The sequence below is a fragment of the Macrobrachium nipponense genome, chromosome 24 (genome assembly GCF_015104395.2).
Source record: "Macrobrachium nipponense isolate FS-2020 chromosome 24, ASM1510439v2, whole genome shotgun sequence".
NCBI lineage: Eukaryota > Metazoa > Arthropoda > Malacostraca > Decapoda > Palaemonidae > Macrobrachium > Macrobrachium nipponense.
Genome location: NC_061091.1, coordinates 64,793,889 through 64,816,299, shown reverse-complemented (window position 1 = coordinate 64,816,299; position 22,411 = coordinate 64,793,889). Strand labels below are relative to the sequence as shown.

At 36.3% G+C, this 22,411-nt stretch overlaps 1 protein-coding gene across 31 annotated transcripts in view; it reads right to left on the bottom strand.

The window, feature by feature from the left end:
- The window catches only part of LOC135205696 (zinc finger and BTB domain-containing protein 7C-like), a 262,909-nt gene that overhangs the window by 144,090 nt on the left and 96,408 nt on the right, over positions 1–22,411 (bottom strand). Inside the window, exons 6-7 of one of the 31 annotated variants that reach the window (XM_064236627.1) lie at positions 5,194–5,656; positions 4,342–4,459 (exon numbers count right to left, since the gene is read on the bottom strand). The exons of 23 other annotated variants lie outside the window; for them this stretch is intronic. In XM_064236627.1, the coding sequence (XP_064092697.1) occupies positions 5,225–5,656 (432 nt within the window). In that variant the 3' untranslated portion in view covers positions 4,342–4,459; positions 5,194–5,224. Of the gene's footprint in view, positions 1–3,032; positions 3,595–3,679; positions 4,460–5,193; positions 5,657–11,632; positions 12,538–12,992; positions 13,484–16,916; positions 17,453–18,775; positions 19,621–21,139; positions 21,533–22,411 lie in introns of those variants that run through there. 7 more of the 31 variants (XM_064236619.1, XM_064236644.1, XM_064236631.1 and 4 more) reach the window with 7 other exon arrangements.

The window sequence follows — 22,411 nt, the reverse complement described above, 5'->3', positions numbered from 1 at the left end:
CCGAAAAAATCATAAATTTTTTTGTCCGATTGTCGTAATGTTTGCACCATTTTAAACTAGCCGTTACATAAGAGTTTTATATATGAAAATGTGCGCAATTTCATGTAAAATACAACAAAAAACAACCCATGGTTGTAGCTTTTATCAGTTTTGAAATATTTTCATATAAATAACGATAAATAGAAAAAATTCGTCCTTCGGTCAACTATAACTCGACCGAAATGGTCGAAAACTGCAATTGTAAGCTACAACAATTACAGTCTAGTAATATTCAATCAATTACCTTCATTTTGCAACAAATTGGAAGTCTCTAGCACAATATTTCGATTTATGGTGAATTTTTGAAGACATCTTTTTTTTACGTCCGCACGTTACGAATGCATGCATCATTTTGTGATAATATTTTTTCTGTGTTGCCTTAATTGTTTTACAATGTGTTATATACCAAAATGATCGCAATTTAGTGTACAATAAAACGAAAAAAAATTAACTCGTTAGCTTTAACCGTTTTGCTCACAGCGCGATTTGTATACAATTATATATGAAATTTTTTTTCGCAGTCATATATCCCAATATTTATATATGATAATGATATTTTTTTTTATTTCTGATGGTTGCATGCTAAACTTCAGGCAATGACAAAAAAAAAAAGGGAGCCAAAAATGAACTCTTAATCTTGAAAACTAAGCGTGCTGTGAGTTTTTGAAAGACACATTTTTCCCGCTTCGGCGCTCACTCGCGAACGCCGCCGGCATACGGGAGACGATTTTTAAAAGATCGCTTCGGCGTTTAAGGGTTAAGTGTTTCCAAAGCTACATACCATTCAGAGGAAGAAGACATTATTTCAGACAGCCAGAAATAAAAGCAAACTAAGCAGGTGCTAGACAAACCATATATTTGGAATTTAGTTATAGTACTATGTGAAAACTTTTTTGTTTTTTTGTGCAAAATGTTTCTCAAAGGCTTGCTGAATATTTTGAACAAGAGATGATTTGAATCAAGATCAAGCAACATTTGGGGTTGAACCACCACAGAAATGAGAGAAGTCTTCCTAAACTCAATGGAAGAAATGAGCAGCCAACCTTGAAACAAAGATGGTTAAAGGTTATACTACAAAAAATGTATATATAGAATCTTGACATCTGCAGAATACTCCCACAAGAGAAAAATTCCTTAACAATTCATAATAGGCCACATAATATTATTAACAAGGAACATGGATAGGAAATGGGCAAAGAAAATATGCCTTGCCAATGAATATCAGAAAATGAATGACCATACTTGGAGTGAATAAGGATACTAAACCCTTATCCTAGTGTATAATTTTCAAAAGAGAAGAAAAAATATGATAATATTACATAGCAAAACAAAAGGGAGCAATAGAGTATGTAACAGGTTACCCAAATATCTGATGGAAATAGAGAATACAATCATTTATGAGCTCAGAATTTGGTACTCTTCAACAGGATTCAACAATATTTTACACCAATTTCCCATCTATACGCCAGTACAATCAATAAACTACATATACAGTATATTACTATTCTTTGCACACTGCAAAATGTAAAGGATGTCTTTTACAATACTACTGTTGTACTACACACCTGTTTACAAAAACGTGTTAAGTATTAAATTGAAACTACAAAGGTGCAATTTGTTCTTAATAATCAAAGTAATGTACGTACCATGGCATACAACTGTAATAACTATAAAGCATTAATAAATTCTGTTCGAACAATTCCTTTGTACTTTATTACGATTTCAAGTTTGAAAATGTGGTTAACATTTTTGCAGCCAACTAGTAAACTAGCAAGTGTTGGAAATCTTCACTGCAGTCATTTAAGAGAATTACACCTTCATTTGTTATTATATTATAATGATCATTAAATGCACTTAGGTTTCCCAAATAATTTCCATGGGAGCTCAGTTGTAAATATTAAATATTGAGATCTCAAAAATGACAGTTATCAGCATACGGTGATGATGCTGGTCGTCTAGCTGTTGTTCCATCTCCACACCCTGAGTCTAGGATTGCAGAATCCTTGAATAGAGATCTGGCACATACTATTCTTGAGTGGACTAGACTTTGGGGCGTGAAGCTTAACCAGTTACTCCTTACATTTAAAGTGTGATCATTTGTCAATCCAGTACTCCTTTGCCTTTGCATCCTGATTTACATTTAAATGATACAGTATTACATGTCAGTGACTTTCAAGATTTTAGGAGCAACTTATAAAAAGAAATGGATTTTTGAGAAGTATGTAACATAATAAAGCTACCTCTGTTTCTCAAAAAGTATCTTGCAGAAGTGGTTAATGATGAAGATGGATATCTGTGTGTTTTAACCATTCTTCTTCCTTGGAGATCTGTTTTCTAGTGTGGTCTTTAGGTGCTCACTCTCAACTGAAACTCTTGCACAGGGTTATGTTATCTGTCAAATTTATTTTTCCATCTCTTAATGTTGACTTGCGGTACAGATGTAAAGTGAGTTCAGTATGTCTGTTGCTTAATTGTACTTCAACAATAAACATCCTCTGCAGTGTCCTTCGCCTGACCTAGCTGCTTTTGCTCACAACACTATACAAGCAATATATATCGCTTCCTAACATCTGGTTTAATACTACTCAGCTTGAAAGGAGTTTCGCCTTGGCTACAACTAAATTGTTGAATAGTTTGCCTACTGCAATTGTGGAATCTTCTGATGTCCACATCCTTTAGCAAGGAGCATATTCGTCCTTCTTTCTGATGACATAAATTCAGGTGTTTTGGTTTTATTTTTTATTCCTTCATATTTAATTGTTTCTCACCTTTTCCTAAAATATTCTCTCTCTCTCTCTCTCTCTCTCTCTCTCTCTCTCTCTCTCTCCTGTCTAATTTCCCTTTTAAGCCCCTTTGGGTTTATAGTTTGTTGTCTGGCTATAGGGATAAGGGTTTTCAGCGGGAGATTTAAAAAAAGTTAAATCTTTTCCCTAGAATGTAACTGTGGTAAAATTATACTTGAAATATTAAGGTTATAGTATTTATAAACAACAAAAGGTTTTTCTATTTATATTCTAAATTTCACCATTTGTACAATGCATAGCAAATAAAAATGAATACAGGATGCTAGCTTTCATAACACTGCAATGAAACTGTACAGTATATACTACTCCAAGTACTGTACTTTTTTACACAAACTTTAAAAAATTCTTTCTCGTTTTATTTTACCACCTAAAAAAATGTTTTTTGCTTTACACGCTACTGATGTAGTTTGTGATTTTTTAAATGTCTTTTCATGTTGGCACCCGTTTTGAACTGAGCAGGACAATAGGGGCAACTGTATGGTCTCTCCCCTGTATGAGTTCTCATGTGTGTATCTACGTGAACCTTCTGGGTCGATTTGTAAGGGCAGTAAGGGCATGTGAAGGGTTTCTCTCCAGTATGTCTCAAGATGTGCCTCTTCAGGTTTTGTAGCATCGTCGTGTTATACGAGCAGTATGGGCACTGATGTATCCTGATGCCTGATTCGAAGAATGCTATGTTTTGTCCATAGTTTCTTCTGTCTTTCCCTTCTCCACCTCCATCATTGGTCCTCATATCTGCCTCCTGCATCACCTGTTGAGGAGGTCGAGTCTTACTTAATTGTAACACATGATGTTTCTATCTTATCTAACAAAATAATGAACTCAACACTTTAAAAACGACAAAATATCATTCATAGCTGCTCAAAACCTGGTTCTTTAGCTCTAATGAACAAAGTTCATAACAAAGTAATAGTACATAGTATTGTTTTCTTAAAAGTCAAAAGGTAGGCCTTTCACTTACAAAAATAGAGACAAATAAGTGAATGTCAAAATCAGTTGTTTCTCAAATAAAGGGCGATTATTTTTTATGTACAGATGCAAATAAATGAAGAAATGCACTGGAAATCATTTTCATTCATATTTTTGACAAACTTCAGATGAACTAATGTTGTGATTTTTCTTTCCCAAAACAAGAGTTTGAGAAAAATGTTCTTCCAAACAAATTTCAACTTTGGGGAACACCAGCGCTGTTATACACTTCAAGTCGTCTTGTCATGTGCAATGAATTCACCACCAGCATGTTGATGAAGGTGATCTTTTAAATTACTCTTCTTTGCTGCTCGATACGAACAATAAGGGCACTGGAATGGCTTCTCTCCAGTATGCGTTCTTATGTGAGAAGTTAAATTTGTTTTCTGAGTGGCCGTGTAAGGGCAATAGTGGCAAGCATAAGGTCGCTCTCCAGTGTGAGTACGGATGTGGTTTTCCAACAAACCCCTCCTGATGGTTTTATAGGAACAATATGTACACGCAAAAAGTTTTTCAACTTTTTCTTTTCTTAAGGAATTATTCCCGAGGTGAGTCAATGAGGAACGTGGATACAGGTGCGCTGAAATGCCGCTCTTTCCTTCTTGGTTTCTTGGAGCCCATAACATGCCTTCAGCCGGCTGCAACACCTGCAGAGAACGCTGAATTTTACTGACAGTAGCCACAGCCCTTTGAAATGCAAAATACAAATGGAAACAAAGTTTCACCATTAAATTCACAGCACTCAATCAACAGGCCTACAATCTATTCTACAACATTTTTTTCTGCTTTGTCATGCATTTCCTTTTGGTATAAAAAATCAATAAGTATCTTAACTTGCACTATTCACAGGTTTACAACACTGTACGATTAACAGATTTATAACTACTGAAAACCTTTCTCCCATATTTTACAAACTCATCTTTGATAAACAAAATTTCCCTAAAAATGTTTTGACAATGTATATCAAGCTCCCTCCACTCATATTCCATTCCTGAGAGAGAGAGAGAGAGAGAGAGAGAGAGAGAGAGAGAGAGAGAGAGAGAGAGAGAGAGAGAGAGAGAGAGAGAGAGAGAGAGAGAGAGAGAGAGAGAGAGAGAGAGTTAATTTCAGTTCTAGAACACAATCTGATAAAAGTTTAGAAACTGCTCAACACATCTTGCCTTTGATATTGGGCTTATGAATGAATTCATGATTACTTCATATGGACCTACTGGATTGTGTACAGTACACTAACCTAGGACAGCCATGTAAATAAAGAACAAATTGTGAACTTTTCCAATTCCGTCTGACATAAAAAAGCATGCACATTGAAAATGAAAAGGCCAACCCATGGACCTCATCATAATTTAATCTGATAAAATGGCAACGACAATGACATTACCTGCATGTCAGTATATTCTTCCTTTGGCGACTTACTGGTTACCCAACCGCCAAGGACTTGTGCTGCTAGGTGCGCTCAATCTGTCATGGGTCAACATATGTTTCTGCAATGCTATCTTATGAGAAGCTTGAAACGGGCAAAGTGAGCACTTGTACGGCATCTCCCCAGTGTGCTTTCTAATGTGGCGAGTCAGGTTTGTTTTTTGTGTCGACGTGTACGGGCAATACGAACACGCGTAAGGCTTTTCGCCCGTGTGAGTCCGGATGTGATTTTCCAGCAAGCCTCTTGCAACTGTCTTATAGGAGCAAAATCTACAAGAAAACTTCTTTTCCAGTTTTGCTCTCATTGTACTGTCCACTGCCTGGTCACGTACATAGAGTGGGTACTGCCGAATTATGTTGGTGGTGATTCCATCCCGTTGCCTCCCTTGCGCTGATAACATGCCTTCAGCAGACTGCATCACCTGCAGAGGAGGCTGGATTTTACTGGAAAAATTCAAAGCTAGATGAAGCTTAAAAGCGAAAGGTCACTGAAACTAAACAAACTACAGTACCAGAATTTCTGAGGACTCCAATCCTATACGAAAGGAGTAAAGTAGTACAGGTGGAATCTCACACTCATTTTAATTCATATGTTGAACACGAAAGCTTGCTTAGAGCAGGCTATGGCTTTTCCTTCAAGAGTTGAATAGTACACAACTTCAGGATGGACAATTTATATTTTGTGATGTAGTATTCTACAATAACCCGAGTGTTATAATTCTAATAACGAGGTGTAAATGGAAAACTTCACTCAACCTAGCTGTTCACAAATCACAAGCACATGTGATTACGAACAGTATGTGAAGACAATATAAAACATCCTTCAGTATAAAAAAGTTTAGATTTCTCTGCAAGGGGAAAAATAGTAAACAGTACTTCGAGGATTTGTGTATGTTTGTACTGCCGTTTTGTTATTAATACTGTGAGCAGTTCAACCAGACCACCAAGTATGTAACATTCTTGACACTCAAAAGGGCGTCATGTCCATATATATTGCAAAGAAGCACAATAGTTTTGTACCTCAAAATAAGAGCAAGTATTTGTTGATGAAACAGTTTAAATGTTAACACCTTCAGCTCTAGCTCCCATCCTATTTTTTGGTTTTCTGTTAGAACCACTGACTCCCACACTGTTGTTATTCCTTTCCCTAAGTACGTTACAAGTCAGATTCCAGTTTAGTCCTGTAGTCATATTTACACTCTGGATATACCGTATATACTCGTGTAACACGCGATCTCGCATATCATGCGACTCCCAAATTTTCACCCTAAAACAATTATTTGATTATGTATCTCGTGTAACATGCGAGTTCAATTTTTAAGCCCAAATTACAATAGGCTAACCTCTTTTCCTCCTGTTTATCTATCCCATTTTCTAGTTAGGCTAACCCTTATCTATCCCATCTTCTAGTTAAGTTAAAAAGAGTAAAAGAGAAAGCTAAAAGTATCGTCAGTAATGTTATACTTGTTGTGTGAATGCATACGGCCAGAAACAGCTGATTTGCTACGAACTGAATCGATCACTACAGCGGCTTGCTTGCATTTCAACCACCGTACAATAGTAAATAATTTCAGTAGTAGTTACAAATGACGTTAAAAAGAATAGGACTGATATATTTTTACATTACTATATCTTTATTCTCTATGAAGAAAAAATCAGCAAGGGCATATACTGCTAAATTTAAGCTGCTGTTGTAGCTGAAACCAAGGAAAGAGTGTCCATCAGCTAACGTCTATTATCATGCATCGGCAACATGGAAACCTCGGTATAGCACCATCAAACTCTACTGTAAACAAAATTTGAGAGAAATGTGTTTTAATCAAAACTATTTGGCATGAAAGAACACATTTTACTGTGTTCGCTCCGATAAATGATAAATATGTAAAGCTCGTAGTATTCTGAAGAAATCTAGTCAAAATATCTGTTGATTTTTTTTACCCAATAACCACGCCCTAAGTGCCATCTACTAGAGAAAAATTAAAAAAAAATTTTGTTCACAACGATATGAATTCAAGTGACATTTTGACTTGAAAACACGTTGTATAACGTAAAATAACCTTGTCCCATAACAATCAATAGTATCTTGAGATTCATTTACGCTAACTAGGAGCAAGAAATTCGCTCTGATTTGACTTCAATACAGCAAAATAAACTTACCTTGCAATCGTCCTCAGGTGATTTCCAAACCAAAACATTGATTACTATTTTTGTATTTTATAATACAACAATAGTACGTAATATGAAAATACATACAATATTATTGGATGCAGTGAAGTAAAGCATAACTATTTATAATCCAAGGAAAAGATGCATACTCATTATGTTTGTATTTTATCAAACGATACTAGTATGTGAATGTTACACACGCTAATTTCATATGTTGTGCATGATGCGACCCCCTTAAAATTAGCTCCAAAATTAGGTCTTCAAAAGTTGCATGATATGCAAGTACGTATGTATATATGGTACCCACGTAGCCACAGCAGAGACAAAACCAAAAAGATTTTACTTAAATATTCACAACTAAGATATAACTTTACATACATTGGAGTATTTTAATTCTATCAAACTAGTACCTAATAGCTGGCATTTCTATCTTCCTTATCTCTGGTTACCAGTGCCGTTAAACAGGTTTTTAGTGCTGCTAGCACCGATTTTTGGTCAGCGGCATCAGCTGGGAATGGATCCCCCCCCCCCCCCCCCACATCATTAACCAGGGACTGCCTGTAATGTGAAGAAGGAAAACAATGCAGGCTCTCCAGACACAAAACTGTAGTAAATCAAGCAAATCAAGTTGAACCAAGAAAAATATATGCAGAGAATTAAATGAATGATGAAAATATAAAGGCCCAATAGTATGAATCACTTGGAAGTTCAACCCAGGGAGTGACACATCAGCTTGTTAACTCCACAGTGACATGGAAGAATGACTAGGAGCAGTTGTGACATCATAAGAAGGCTAGGAATGTGCAGTGGGGTCATCTAGATTTTATAGGAACAAGTTGGTGCAACCAGCTTCATTGGACTGAGGAACTGCAACATGTGATCAACAGAGTTGTAATGAATAAAGTTGTCTTAAATATTGCCAGAAAACATAATTCTTTTGTTCTAAGATTACTGGATACTGCTCTACTTGGGTTTCAGTAAGTTCCCTCTTATCTTTCTTCAAAAAGGCTGTTTCCTTTGGCTCCCAACACTGGTCATAGACTAGTACGTACCATCTAAGTAACATTTCAACGGGGAACTGACACTGGGTGCCTTCAGCTCAAGCCAGCACTTCCATAACTAGCGTATATGTATAGTACTAACTTTTGTAGGACATTAGCACGCACATTTTGTTGTGGTGGCACCCATCTTTCGCACCCTTCACTGCAAAACTGCAGAATGATTTTCATGGCAGAATTGTTGAAGTAAATGCTCATAAGTTTCAGAGAAGAGTCAATGCTATTTTAAACTCATTTTGAATATCTTGATTCCTTATAGTACACTGCACCTTACGCAGGGCAATTTTAGCACTAACAAAGGTATTCCTGCCATCTCCTTTCAGTCCCACCTGCACAACCTTCCATCCAGTTCCCTCTGGTCTTTTCAGGGCCAAGAGCACAATTCCTTGAACTGTGACTTGGTTGAATTTTTGCCCAGCATTTGAAAATTCATCCCGTGGCCCAGAGGGATGTGATTCGGGTCAGAGGGATGTGATTCAGTCAGAGGGATGTGATTCAGTCAGAGGGATGTGATTCGGTCAGATCTTTTATCTTACTTATTTTTATATTCTGGCTTATTGTTTATGAGATTAATAATAAATTCAATGAAGGAATGACAGTGTTGGTGGCCTTTTGATACCAAACTATTACATTCCATCTTAGTCGTATGCCCTCTAAACTTAAGCGAGGTTAGGTTCCAGACCCACTCGCGCAAGGGGAATTTTCGCGTAAGTTTGGCATGGTCTAAAAATATTAATAAATGCTTACTTCAAGGGTTTGAACACTAAATATGATCCTAATCATGCTCCCTAAGTATTATGCTAACTTTCAAATGAAATTAAAGTTACTGTAATTTCATTTAAAAGTTAGCTTAATAAATTGCCCTTAAAAAAAGAAATACGTAAATGCTTGGTAAAAATATAGGAGTGTGTGAAGATTACATAATACAATGTAGTATTTCTCCATTCTTTCCCCCTTCTGACCGACCTATCTATTTTTGGAAGTCTACACAGCCTCTTTTAAGAAATTCTTTATTCTATTTCATTCTCTTCGACCGACTATCTATTTTTGGAAGTCTACACAGCCTCTTTTAAGAAATTCTTTATTCTATTTCACTCTCTTCGTTCTGAAATTCCTTTTCATGAACAGACAGTCCTTTTATTTTGACTGATACAACTCTTAGTTATGTGTCTGTTTTAGAACAGCACATTTACAGTTCTGGACTGTAAAGGTAAAACTAGATCAATTAAAAATGATCTACCTCTAACACCACTAACTACGAGAGAGAGAAGGAGAAAAGAGAGAGAGGAGAGCCAGAGGAGGGAGAGAGAGAGAGCGAGAGAGAGAGAGAGAGAGAGAGAGAGAGAGAGAGAGAGAGAATTATTTTTACTATTTAATGTTATTTAATTTATACATCAAAGTTTGAATACTTATAAATTACTACAAAATAAATCAAACGCTTGTGCAGAGTTTCTCCAGGATTCAAAAATGTTACGTTTGCATGTCTGTGAAATCCTCGCATATGATAAATTAGCCAGTGAAAAGTTCACCTCATTGTGAATTCGCGCAACTCGAATCACGTCAGGTTGAGGCATCACTGTACTATATACAGTCAAGATGATGTGATGAAGTTAGCTGAGAACAGAAACTTCCACTTATCATGTATTAATAAAAAACGTAAAACAGACTTATACATTCTTTTTGCATTATAGAAAATTCTTTTTGCATCATAAAAAAGTAAAGTAAATGTCCTTTCCTTACGATACATACTGCTATGCTCTGTTTTTTTCCACCTGTCCACCCGCCTGTGGTGTTTGCGTATGGTAACACTGCGTCCCGGGCTTAGGATAGTTACGCTATGTATAAGTTTTAGGTAAATAAAAGGATATCTGGGTGTACCTTTCCAACTGAAAAGTGTTTTATAATTTACTGTATGCAAATTACGCCGTTAATATTCGAAATAGGGTATTATTATAATTGTTGAATGTAAACTGAATGTAACTATCTAAAGCCCGGGACGCAGTGTTACCATACGCAAACACCACTGGCGGGTGGACAGATGGAAAAAAAACCGAGTATAGTTATGAGTTGCTGTGTTTAAAAGTCTATGGAGAATTAGGAAAAACAAGTAAAACCAAAGGTGTGATGTATCCGTTTTTACGGAGCCCCTATTTGCATGGGCGATAGTTAACCCAGCCACACATGACATCATCCCAGTATTATCTGGTGCCAAAATATGGTTATTTTTTAATTTTATACAGATGACATCATTGGAATCTCAAAGGGGTAACTTCAATAGTTTACTTTTCCTTAAATTTCATTACTTCCCATTCCCCCCTTTTGCTCATTCTTCTGTGTGAGTTACCTGGCAAAAGCCTACATTTGTGTGAGTTGCCTGGCAAAAGTCTACATCAGCAAAGTGGCCATACAAAATAATTGCGACACCCATTATTTTGCGACACCCTTTATGCTTTCATTATACATATACTGTAAACACATCAAATTAGACAACCTCAAGCATGTTAATATTCTTTGAATACTAACAACAACCATTAACTTTTCATATTAACATCAATAATAAAAATGCAAAGATGGTGTACATAGAAACATATTTACACATACCCTTTTTTAAAGCAATAACAGTTCTGCAAATGCACGGATAATGATGATGACAATGTATTAAGTGAGGACAGTATTTTCTTTTACAGAAACCCGCCGATAGTATGCAGTACAGCAGTAATTAACAAATGTCACTGATGAAAGTTGTTAACATAAAAGTTATTATAGTAGTAGTAATAAGTATCTCACCACTGGCAATATTAAATCCTATCCCCAAAAAAGCAACCATAATAGAAGCTAAATCTCATTGTAAATTTTAAAACTGTCATTATATTCTGTATTATGAAGGAATTTATCCATAATGAAGGGCTGGTATGAAATGAAGCATCCTTTTCATCATGCATCAACAAGTACTACTACGTACTATAATCAATAATATTCAGAATGCGACATTCACCCAGCAGAAAGTCTGCAACCCTAAAAGTCTCCTATACTACTTCACAAGAATTCAAAAGGAAACCCTACGTCTATAGTAGTTAGTATGCAAAATGAAAATAAAAATTGGGAGGGGTTTTATGAGAACAAGAAGGTTCTGTTCAAAGCAAAACAAGAAATTTGATTTACACCTTTAATCTACTGTTAGCCAAGCTTAAACATAACAGCATTCAAATTTGTGACAATACACAACTACGTACCTATCACAATATATTTTTGTGTACAGTATATTATGAAGTATATGTCTTTCCGTAGTTAATAATACAACACCGGTACTAACTATTTGTTAACTTTCTATACAAATTTGCTGTGACCAAGAAAAGACTATTGACTTATACCATCCACTACATACTACATCATTAATGAGATCATAACTGGGAATGAGTCCTTTAAGCAAAACTTTCAGGTTAAACACCAAACAACAAGGAGCGAATCAATTCCTACATTGACATCTTTGTACCCAACTCAATAGAGACCTGTATCAAAATAATTTGCTATTTCCTATCACAGGAAAAAAAATATTCTTGAGAAATTTAACACTTACAGGTTTTAAGTCAAAGACTATTCCATCATAGAGCACTATGATGTATTTAACTGGAATTTTTGTGAATCTGCAAGTGAGCATTGAGAGTAGATTTCCGCGTAGTCTGGTAAGAACAGTATGTGCAAGAGTATGGTTTCTCCCCTGTGTGCATGCGAATATGAACAACTAAATTGCTTCTTCTGGCAGCCGTATATGGGCAGTAAGGGCACCCGTGGGGTCGTTCTCCAGTGTGGCCGTTGATATGATCTTTCAGAACTTCTTTGCGGGCTGCCCGGTAAGTACAATATGGGCACGAGAAAGGCCTTTCGCCCGTGTGTTTCAAAGTGTGCCTTTTCAGCCTATTGGAATCTGGAGTGCTGTAAGAGCAATGAGGACACTGATGTAGTTTACTGGATGCAGCAGCAGCAGCAGCAGATGAGACAGCAGCATCCGCTCTCAGGCTTTCCCCTGATGATCTTCTCCCATCGGCAGTCCACTGATTATTAACCATCTCTCGATCCACCTGAGGAGGAGGTTTGTGATCTTACTCTTTTTTTAATATCTCACAAAGAAATAAAAGGTGACTTAAACAGAAGTTCCTTCAACTCTTTTTCTTAAATGCTGCAGGAAGAAATATCCAAAATACTACACTAAAATCAGGCAGGTAAAGGAAAAATGAATTCTAAATCTCTTGCAATTAAGGTGTATGCTTTTCAACTACTCACAGTTCAGAAAACTAAACTAACATGCAGCATTCACAATGGGTACAGTACAACTTTTTAATAACTACATTTAGCTAATCATTTACTGTAACTAAATGAGCATATTTCTTGAAAACTTGCCACGTTAACCTCAGAAGTAACAAATAGCACTGTAAATTAATAAAAAGGCACCTCTTCATATATCAACAAAATACACTTGACTCCTTTGAAGAACAGAAACTATCATGAAGAAACCCCTTGAATAATTGATATATACCTCACCAAATTCAATTATTTTTTGAGAATGTCTACATGACGCCTATGTTTATGCATGTGGCAATTCAACGATGACTTCTGAATGGCTCGATATGGGCACATAGGGCAGGCAAATGGTTTTTCTCCAGTATGAGTCTTGATGTGTGTAGTCAGAGTTGTCCTATGGGAAGAGCTGTAAGGACAGTACGGACAGGCGAAGGGTCTCTCCCCAGTGTGCGTGTTGATGTGTTCTTTCAAGAGACTGTTTCTTGTCGTTCGGAAACTACAATAAGAACACGAATAACGTCTATCAGCAACTGTAGCACGCCTATTCAACGAGGGAAGATTCCCAGCATCAATGGAAGTGGAAGGGGCAGACGTCGTGGGTGCAATCTGAGGCATCACATCAGATGATGGCAGAGATAAGGCACTATGGCTCATAAGCCACTCTGCTCTTACAGGGGTGTAGGAGATTCCATCGTCAGGAGACTCTCGTTCTTCATCCTCCTCTACCTGTAGACGAAGTCGGTTTAATCATGTCCTTAATTGAATCATTTATCCTTAAGATGAAGCCCTATCATAAACACTAATGGAGCAATGATGAAAAACTTTCAATGGGAAAGTATTCAACCTTTATAGATCAAGAAGGGCAAACTGATGACATAAAGGTAATGGAGATAATTATATTATAAGTTCCCTTTCACATTACCAAAAATGCATCGGAAATATAATTTTAAAGACCATTCACTTGATTCCACTTCTATAGTGCTCTACATAGTCACAAGATCACAATGTGAGGATAGATGACTGAGCACTTACAAGCAGTACAGCTGTGCTTTGCCATTCTCAATTATTCATCATAAACCCACTCCAGGGTCTTGAAGACTGAATCTGATGCCTAGTCAATCATTTGTTTTAGTTTGCTACGTTTGTAAATCTGCTTCAACTATTTTGGCAAATATTAGGAAAAATAAGTTATCAAAGAAAATGATAAGTTAGCAATTGCTCACATGAAAACCCTCTAGCGTAGTGCTTCTTAAAAGATTAATATAATTTCCTTAGTTGACAATTAGATGAAGCAGACACTTCAATATATTGAGAAAAAAAAATAAACAAAATGAAAACTAAATAAATTCTTCCACTACTATTTCCCCAGCCATTCATGCAACCACACTGATGATGTATTCATTAAAAATATATCATTATGTATTGCAAGTTGTCACTGTTCTCATGAAAGTCAACAAATATCCTTATGCTGTATATTATTACTAATTATGTATTACATATTAATTCCAAGTTGTCACTGTTCTCATGAAAGTCAACAAATATCCTTATGCTGTATATTATTATAATTATGTATTACATATTAAGTCTTCCCTCCAGACCACTAACCTAATGTACGTATTTAGCTTTCAAACGCCTAGCTTGAAGGCTTTGTCTTTTATTAATGATAAGGTTCAAATTTCATTTATTAAGTTAGTAGCAGAGCTCTTTGAAAAATCTATAAAAGGATTAACTGGAAATAATGGCAATTCTGGCAATTTCTTTAACTGATTTGTTAAAATAACATAGATATACAAAGAAAAAAAAAAGACTGTAACATAGCAATTATTGCCATTATCATTGCTGATTATTATTTATTAGGGTAGTCCTTGCTTAAAAACGGCATTACGTACTTTTGCTTTAACAGTACATATATTCTTTCATATAATACAACATGAGCTTCCCACTGTAGCTTGGTGTGAAAATTAACCTTTTTATATTTCAGCCACTAGCAATTTTGTCCATCACATCATAATAACAATTAACTTGAATGGTTTATTTCCAACTTTTTCCCCTTTCCAGAGGTGTGTACATCATAGAGGATGCTGTACTCAAAATACTTTTCTATGGCAATATACAACTTTACAGTGTCAAGCCGTAGTGGATGAGAAGAGGATGACAGATTTTGTCATGAGAATCTGAAGGGGTTTCATTAAGCAGATTTTCCAGTCATACTTAGCTACTTTGTGCTGTGCCCTGTTCCGAGCCCCAACCTTCATCTTGATAAAATGGCATGTAAAGTAGGTTTCAGTTCATTAAGACCTTACTTTCTTTACCTTAAGTGTCATGCATCTAAGAATTTTGTGACTTTTCCCAGAAAAACTTTTCCCAAAATAAGTCTAAAGCAGAGTTCCTCATTCCAGAGGTTTATTAAGCCTGCCTTTATCTACTGGCAAAGCACTACCAAGCACACAGACTGGCTTGTATCTATGCAAAGCTCATCACCTCTGGAATGTTGGTTCTCTTGAATAATGTCACTTGATAAAGGAACCCACTCATATTTATTTCACAAGACTGGATCTAGTTCAGATGTATTTAGGAAGAGAAACTTACTTAACTGACACCTACAATCACAGTACCAAATAGGAGTATTTTACCACTATGTTCCCACTGCAGTACTATGTACTATTAAAATCTATGCAACTAACCTTTTGTGTCAACTGGGAAATATGACAAATTTTCTAAGACAATTTGTATTTTTCATAGCTACAAACCTTGAGGTCTTAACACTAGGATCATTACTAGCACCTGGCTGGATCCGGTTAAATCGCAGATGAAAGTAAGGAATCTTGTGAGATCTGGCAACGCGTGCGCATATCGGGTGAAGAGTGGTCAAGGACCACGCATCTACGCCACCCCGTCAGTCTTTTCTTAACCGCCTGGGCAAGAGTTGTGGTTGACCTCTCTCGGCCTTTACCCGGTTCATTGTCCGTTTCGCTTGTGTTTTAGTGTGTGTGCTGTTATTATGGTTTCTTCTGCTCCTTCTCGGCCTTGGCCCTGGAACGCCAGGTTTTCTGTGTTCTCGTTAACTTAATACTGACAGCCCTCTTGACAGGGAAAGTGAAATATTTTTTTTTATAGTTTTTTATACGTCTCAGTTCCATGAAACGTTATGTCAGAGGAAAAAAGCAGCCACACGCATGACCAACCCTCCTTATGATGCTCCTCAGCATCTCTCCTTCTGTATTGTTTCGCCATAAAATTGGCAATTTATGGCGCTATAACGGGCAGAGTTTTGCTTATCAGCGCCATAAATCACAGAGTTTCAGTTAATGGCAGTTTTCGCTTATGAGCACCCCACTGAGAATAGAAACCCCCCCCACCCCCATAACTGGGGACAGCCTGTACAAAAAAAATGCCAAGCTAAGCACAGACTCAAGAGAGGCCTTCAGGTACAGTGGTCGCCCCGTATTCGCAGGGGATGCGTACCAGACCCGCCCCCCCCCCCCCCCCGTGAATAGTTAGAACCCACGAATGTTTGGAACCCCTATAAAAATGGTAAAAACAGCCTATTTTGTTAGTTAAAACTCAAGAAAAACCACTAAAAAATTTTATACTTGGTTTTTTTAATAGTTTTATCACAAAAAGTGCATTTTATGATGAAATTGATAAAAAAAAAACCCAGGAATTTGTGGATATTTCTCATAGAAAAATACCGCACGTGCGAATTTTCCGTGAATAATGCGGGGAAACATTCCCGAGAGAAATCCGCGAATGTGTGAGTCCGCGAATACAGGGGGTTCCACTGTATACCATAATAAGCAAACGAATACTTCACGGAGCTTCAACCAAGAACCCTTGTCTTGGTTTCTCGGACTTTGTTTGGTTAAGTTCTTTATTAATTTAGTTTGCTGTTTTCCCATTTTTATATAATTCACATGCCCACCTGATTATTTTTAATAATTATTATAATACTGTTCAAGAAACAAACTCGGCATTTCAGGGCACTAAAAGAATTTGTACAAATACTTTTTTATTATAATAACAATGCAGAAACATGAAAAAATCTATATTAAGTAAAATCAACAAAAGAACTAGTTACAAGATCATACAGTATTACAATGAATCATATAACAATTATATAATTCATAAGCACTGCAGAAATGTTGTGCAGTACTATAAACAGTACCATGGGCCACATAGTAACTATTTCTTACAGATTTGGAATCAAATTATCTACAGTTAATATAAATGATAAACTCCTTCCAAACCAAACCATACTTATAACTTATATTGAGGATGTTTAAATAATATGTGATTTTTAAGAGGAGTTCTCTGAACTGATCGGTAAGGACAAACTGGACATACAAAGGGTTTTTCTCCAGTGTGAAGACGAACATGAGTTCTCAGTGTGTTTTTGTGGGTAAAACTGGCTTGGCAGTAAGGGCATTCATGAGGTCTATTACCAGTGTGTGTGTTGATGTGTTCCTTCATCTGGTCAGTGTGAGAGGAAACATGGTTGCAGTACGGACAAGAATGAACGGTTCTTCCATGAACAGTCTTGCGGACAGCAGCTAGATGACTGAATTCTGTGGAAAGGGAGGTCATGCTAGAATCTGATGCCAAAGAAAGCTGGTTGCCTGGGGCACTCCTTGCAGATTCGGTCATTTTGTCACTACCATCTCTCATATCTCCTGCTAGACCGAATAGAGGCTCCACCTGCAGAGGAATTTTTACTTTTACAAAGTGGGTAGTAAAAATTTGGAATTCTTCTCAAAAATTCCCAATCAAGACTTAGAAAAGCTACTTAATCTTTATTTTCTCAATACCTAGAGTTATGGTCAACAGAAATCACCCTCTATACATCATCAATAACATTACTCTAACCTTAATAAACAGAGTAAGTTAAATGTATGGAATATCTCCATTTCCCCTCACAAGAACTTTAATACAAAACTTGTAAAAGAAAAAAATCCCTTATAAGACATAATGGGACAGCACCAATTACTTGTACGTACTTGAAAAAACCAGTACTGTTGAAAATTAATCCATGCTATTAGTTCAACTACACTTTACTCATGCAATATACGCAGACATACGCAGGTACATCTTTTAACGCAAAACTGAGAATGCAAAAGTATTTCTTAGAAAAAAATTCAAATGTTTAAAAATAAAACACAACACACAAACTTGCTTGTTGATGATTTGCTCCCAAATTTCTATTTGTTCATACTTTATATTGTAATATAAATGATCAAATCTGCTTTCAAGCCACCATCTAACCAAAGTATGAAAAGACTAACAGAAAGCATTACCCTCACTATCGGATGGAACTTGCAACAGTAATGCCATTTAAATCCACAACTAAGTAGAATGGTGTAATTACAGCTAAAAAAACCCACAGAAGACTGATGTTACTGACAAGAATTCAGAGGAAGACCCCTAATACAGTGCGTAATAAACTGCCTGCTATGTTTTTGAATTTGTACAAGACAAAATGGCAAGAACTACAAGAAGACAAAATGGCAAGAACTACAATATGTACCACAAACTTATCACAAACTTCAAAGATCAATGACCAGCAAAGAACACAATGCATTAGCAGCTACTAAAGAGGGGGAGGACAAGAACTCTCAAGGAAATATCTATATACTACTATGTATATAAAAAAACTTAAACTGCAGTATATATAAGCTAAATTACTAGAAAAACAAACACCTCACTCAAGCGCAGTAAATCTCAAGCTTAAAAAGTTAATATTTTTTCATCTTGTAAAAGGGCACTGTAATGACAGATGGTGCTTCACTTCTTTCATTTCCTTACCATGGTCCTCATGTTCTCAAAATTTGACATTGCCTTCAGAGCTTTCAGGTACTCAAAGTAAGAGGATGAGAGAGAGAGAGAGAGAGAGAGAGAGAGAGAGAGAGAGAGAGAGAGAGAGAGAGAGAGAGAGAGAGAGAGAGAGAGAGAGAGAGAGAGAGAAAAGACTACACGTGAACAGATATAATAAATGATGACATAATAAAATCCTTATACCAAACGTGGTATTTTCTGTCCACAGTATCAGGGTGACAGAACAAAATTAAGAACATTCCTTGCATTAACTATAATGATGTGGAATATGCTATATATATTATAAAAAAAATGCTCCATATGATAGAACAGAGACAATAAGAGGCAAGCTATGACCAACAAGGACAACTTTCTGCACATACGTACAGCATTACACCAAAGAATGTCCAATTATTGTAACTACTTAACAACTCAAACATCAAAATATTTAATCAATCCCAAAGTGTAAAGTAACTTTATTTTCGTAACGACAAAGTTCCAGTCAAACACCGAGTCACTTATTTCTCCATCCTCGATTTTGTCTTTACTTAAGCATTAGCAATCTTCTTCAGATGACCTTCCTGACTACCCTCTATTTATCCAGGCTTCGGAGACTTGCACTTTAGCAATGATCAATTACAAAAATATATCCAGACTTTCTATTTAAACATAAAACATGATCCACTTCCATGAGTGTTTCTGGCAATCACTTATCTAGACATCTTGTCTTTGTGTCTCCCAATGATGTGCGTTGTCACATGATTTTTCTGGGTGGCACGGTAAGGACAGTAAGGACAAGCAAATGGCTTCTCCCCGGTGTGCAACCGAATGTGAGATTTCAGAGTAGACTTCTGGGTAAATGTCAGAGAGCAAAACCCACAACTAAATGGTCTATTTCCAATGTGAGAATTGATATGATCTCGCATATGGGTGGTTCTTTTACTTGTGTAACTACAATACGGGCAGGTGTGTAGATTCTGTGTTTCTGACCTGGGAGTGGGCTGACACAGAATAGTATTGCCTCTAATGCCTTCCCCTGCACACAATGGCTCCACCTGCAAGGGAAATTCAGCTTCTCAAGACGAGTGACTATGATAACATTGAAAATAAAAAGCAATGGAAGGAATCAATCTCATACAAAATGCATCTTCAACTATATAAAACTAGTATACCTCCACCCCAATGGAAATATATAATGTACATATGTACTAGTATATACAAAACATTTTTATGACTTTCAGTTGGGAGGCATTTTGGCAAAATAATGAGAAGTGCTACCTCAATAATCCAGACAGTACTATTCATACAGAACCTAGTCACAAGATACTACATATTGATAAAAAACAAACATGTAACAAAATAGTACAGTATATACCGTATTTGCATTACACGAAAGACGGGTGATGATATGTCCTGTTTTCTTATTAATGACAAACAGACAATAGTTCGACATGACCATTGAACTACAACTACTAGATGTGATGGGACTGGCCTTATATTCCTGGTCATTTGTGTTCCCCTTATATGCAGTTATACTGCTTCTAGAATTGTAAAATGAGAAATTTTTAATCTTTATTATTTCATAATGTACATACAATATAATATTCAAGGTCAACACTGAAAGTGTAACAGCTTTTATGTTGTGTGCATGTGCATACACAAGACTACTTGCACACAAAGCTAGGAAATGGACTGGCACACTAGGCACTTTCAGTAATGTGGACTAGGTATACTGCAAAAACTGAAGCTTCAATCCATAGGGTTAGAAGCCTTTCATCCCAAGATAATTGTATGGTACAGTTTGTACTTAATGGAATGTTAGAATAATTGAACAGCCTACTTGAAGTACTTAAGATACTCTTTGTTTTTGCCAGATGAACACAATGAAGGAAAAGGGGCAAAGATGTGTGTGATGTTGAAAGCATAAACAGATTACCAAAGTTACTATGACTTATATGAGTAAGTTACAAAACCTTTGTAACAACATTGACTGTCAGTTTATTTGTTGTGAAGCATAGATACATTAGACTTATGCCCTACAGTCTTCACAACTAAAGCAACAATGAGCAACAAATGAAACCTCCTGCTTTCCTATTTACAACCAATTCACCTACAATCCTAATAACTCTATCAATTTAAACTTCAAGAACAATTAAAATACATTACAAAAATATATACTAATGACAACTGCTAAGGACTAATCATAACTCAATTCTTTGTCTTTGAATGAGCAATAACAAGCAATACCCAGCACAATAAACAATGATGACGGTCAATAATGACTCAATTTTACATTCTATAACTGTTTTCCAAATTCTGTGTGATAATATTCAAATAGTTGCTAATATGTATAGTATATTACTTTCAACATGATGCTCCATAGAGAAGAAATAAACAGTACGTACTTCTATAATAGCAATCAAGAATAATGCAATACAATTTAAACTAATTCCCCTTTCACATTACGTCATCTTAACTAGCTGATACTTCCTCCCTTGAATTAATGATGCCTTCTTATCTCATCCATTTTCCCAGGTACACAATGTTATGGTTACTGAAACTACAATGTATGTCTTAAAAAAGTATTTTTATTACCACATCTTGATGTACACTTTACAAAGTTCATCAATCTTTGTGTTTTCTCTTGATGTGCATGATCAAATGAGCTCTCTGAGCAAAACGAAAATGGCAAAAAGGGCAAGAAAAGGGTTTTTCTCCAGTGTGGATTCGAATGTGTGTCTTTAAGTTGGACTTCTGGGTAAAAGTTGAAGGGCAATAGGGGCAACTATAAGGTCGATTCCCTGTGTGTGAGTTGATGTGGTCTCGCATATGACTAATCTGATAGCTAACATAACTGCAATGAGGGCACTTATAACACCCTTGTGTTCCAGATCTGCGATGCATGGAGGAGTCAAGTGCCAAAGATACCCCACCTCTGGAATTCTCGCCTTCGCTCACTGACTCCACCTGTAGGGGAAATTTCACGTCTACAGACTTGGGTTGTTTACATATAACGAGACGGATTACAAAAACTTATCACTTTCTTTACTATGAGCCTAAAAGATTTTTGTGACTTAAGGAGACTATGCTTGGGAACTCTAATGAAAAGGTCCACTAAAATGTTTCATGTATACATGTCAATGCAGATCTGAATTTTTACATATAAAATTAAAAAAAATTTAGGACAAGATACACCATACACCAAATTCCATGAAGTGAAAACTTTACTTGGAGGTTTGTCTGAGGCATAAACTATTGTGCTTTAGATAGATACCTCTTTACTGCCTTACAGAAACTGGGAGGCAATATGCTAACTCACATCCAACTGATCTGAAGTCAAACATCAAAGTAATCTGTACTGCTGTGGCAAATCTTATGCAGAATTCAATCTAGTTTCCCTCATATGACTGACACCTTCCCTTGGAGGACATATCTGAGGAAGGGCTAAACTGCTCAAAACTTCGATTCAACCGCTCTTCCAAACTCCTCAAAACTTTGGCTCAACCGCTCTTCCAAACATTCGAACAAAATAAAAAAATGGTTCTGCCATCTAACATGTGCATGCATCAGAACGAAATTATAATCCTAAATGACCGAAACTTTTGTAGACAAAGATATTAATAACATAACAGACTTAGGAAAATTAAGATCTCTTTCCAACACCATTTCTCCTGACAATGCCAATGCTCCCTTTATCCAATTTGTCCTGAAGATGACAACCCCTATTTTCTCCCTCTGGAATACAAGTCTCCCTCTCAGGGATTTTGCAACTACACTTTTTTTCTAATTTCTTGAGATACACTGAAAAAAATAGAAGTCTCTTGGCCTCCTTAAACATTGAGCACA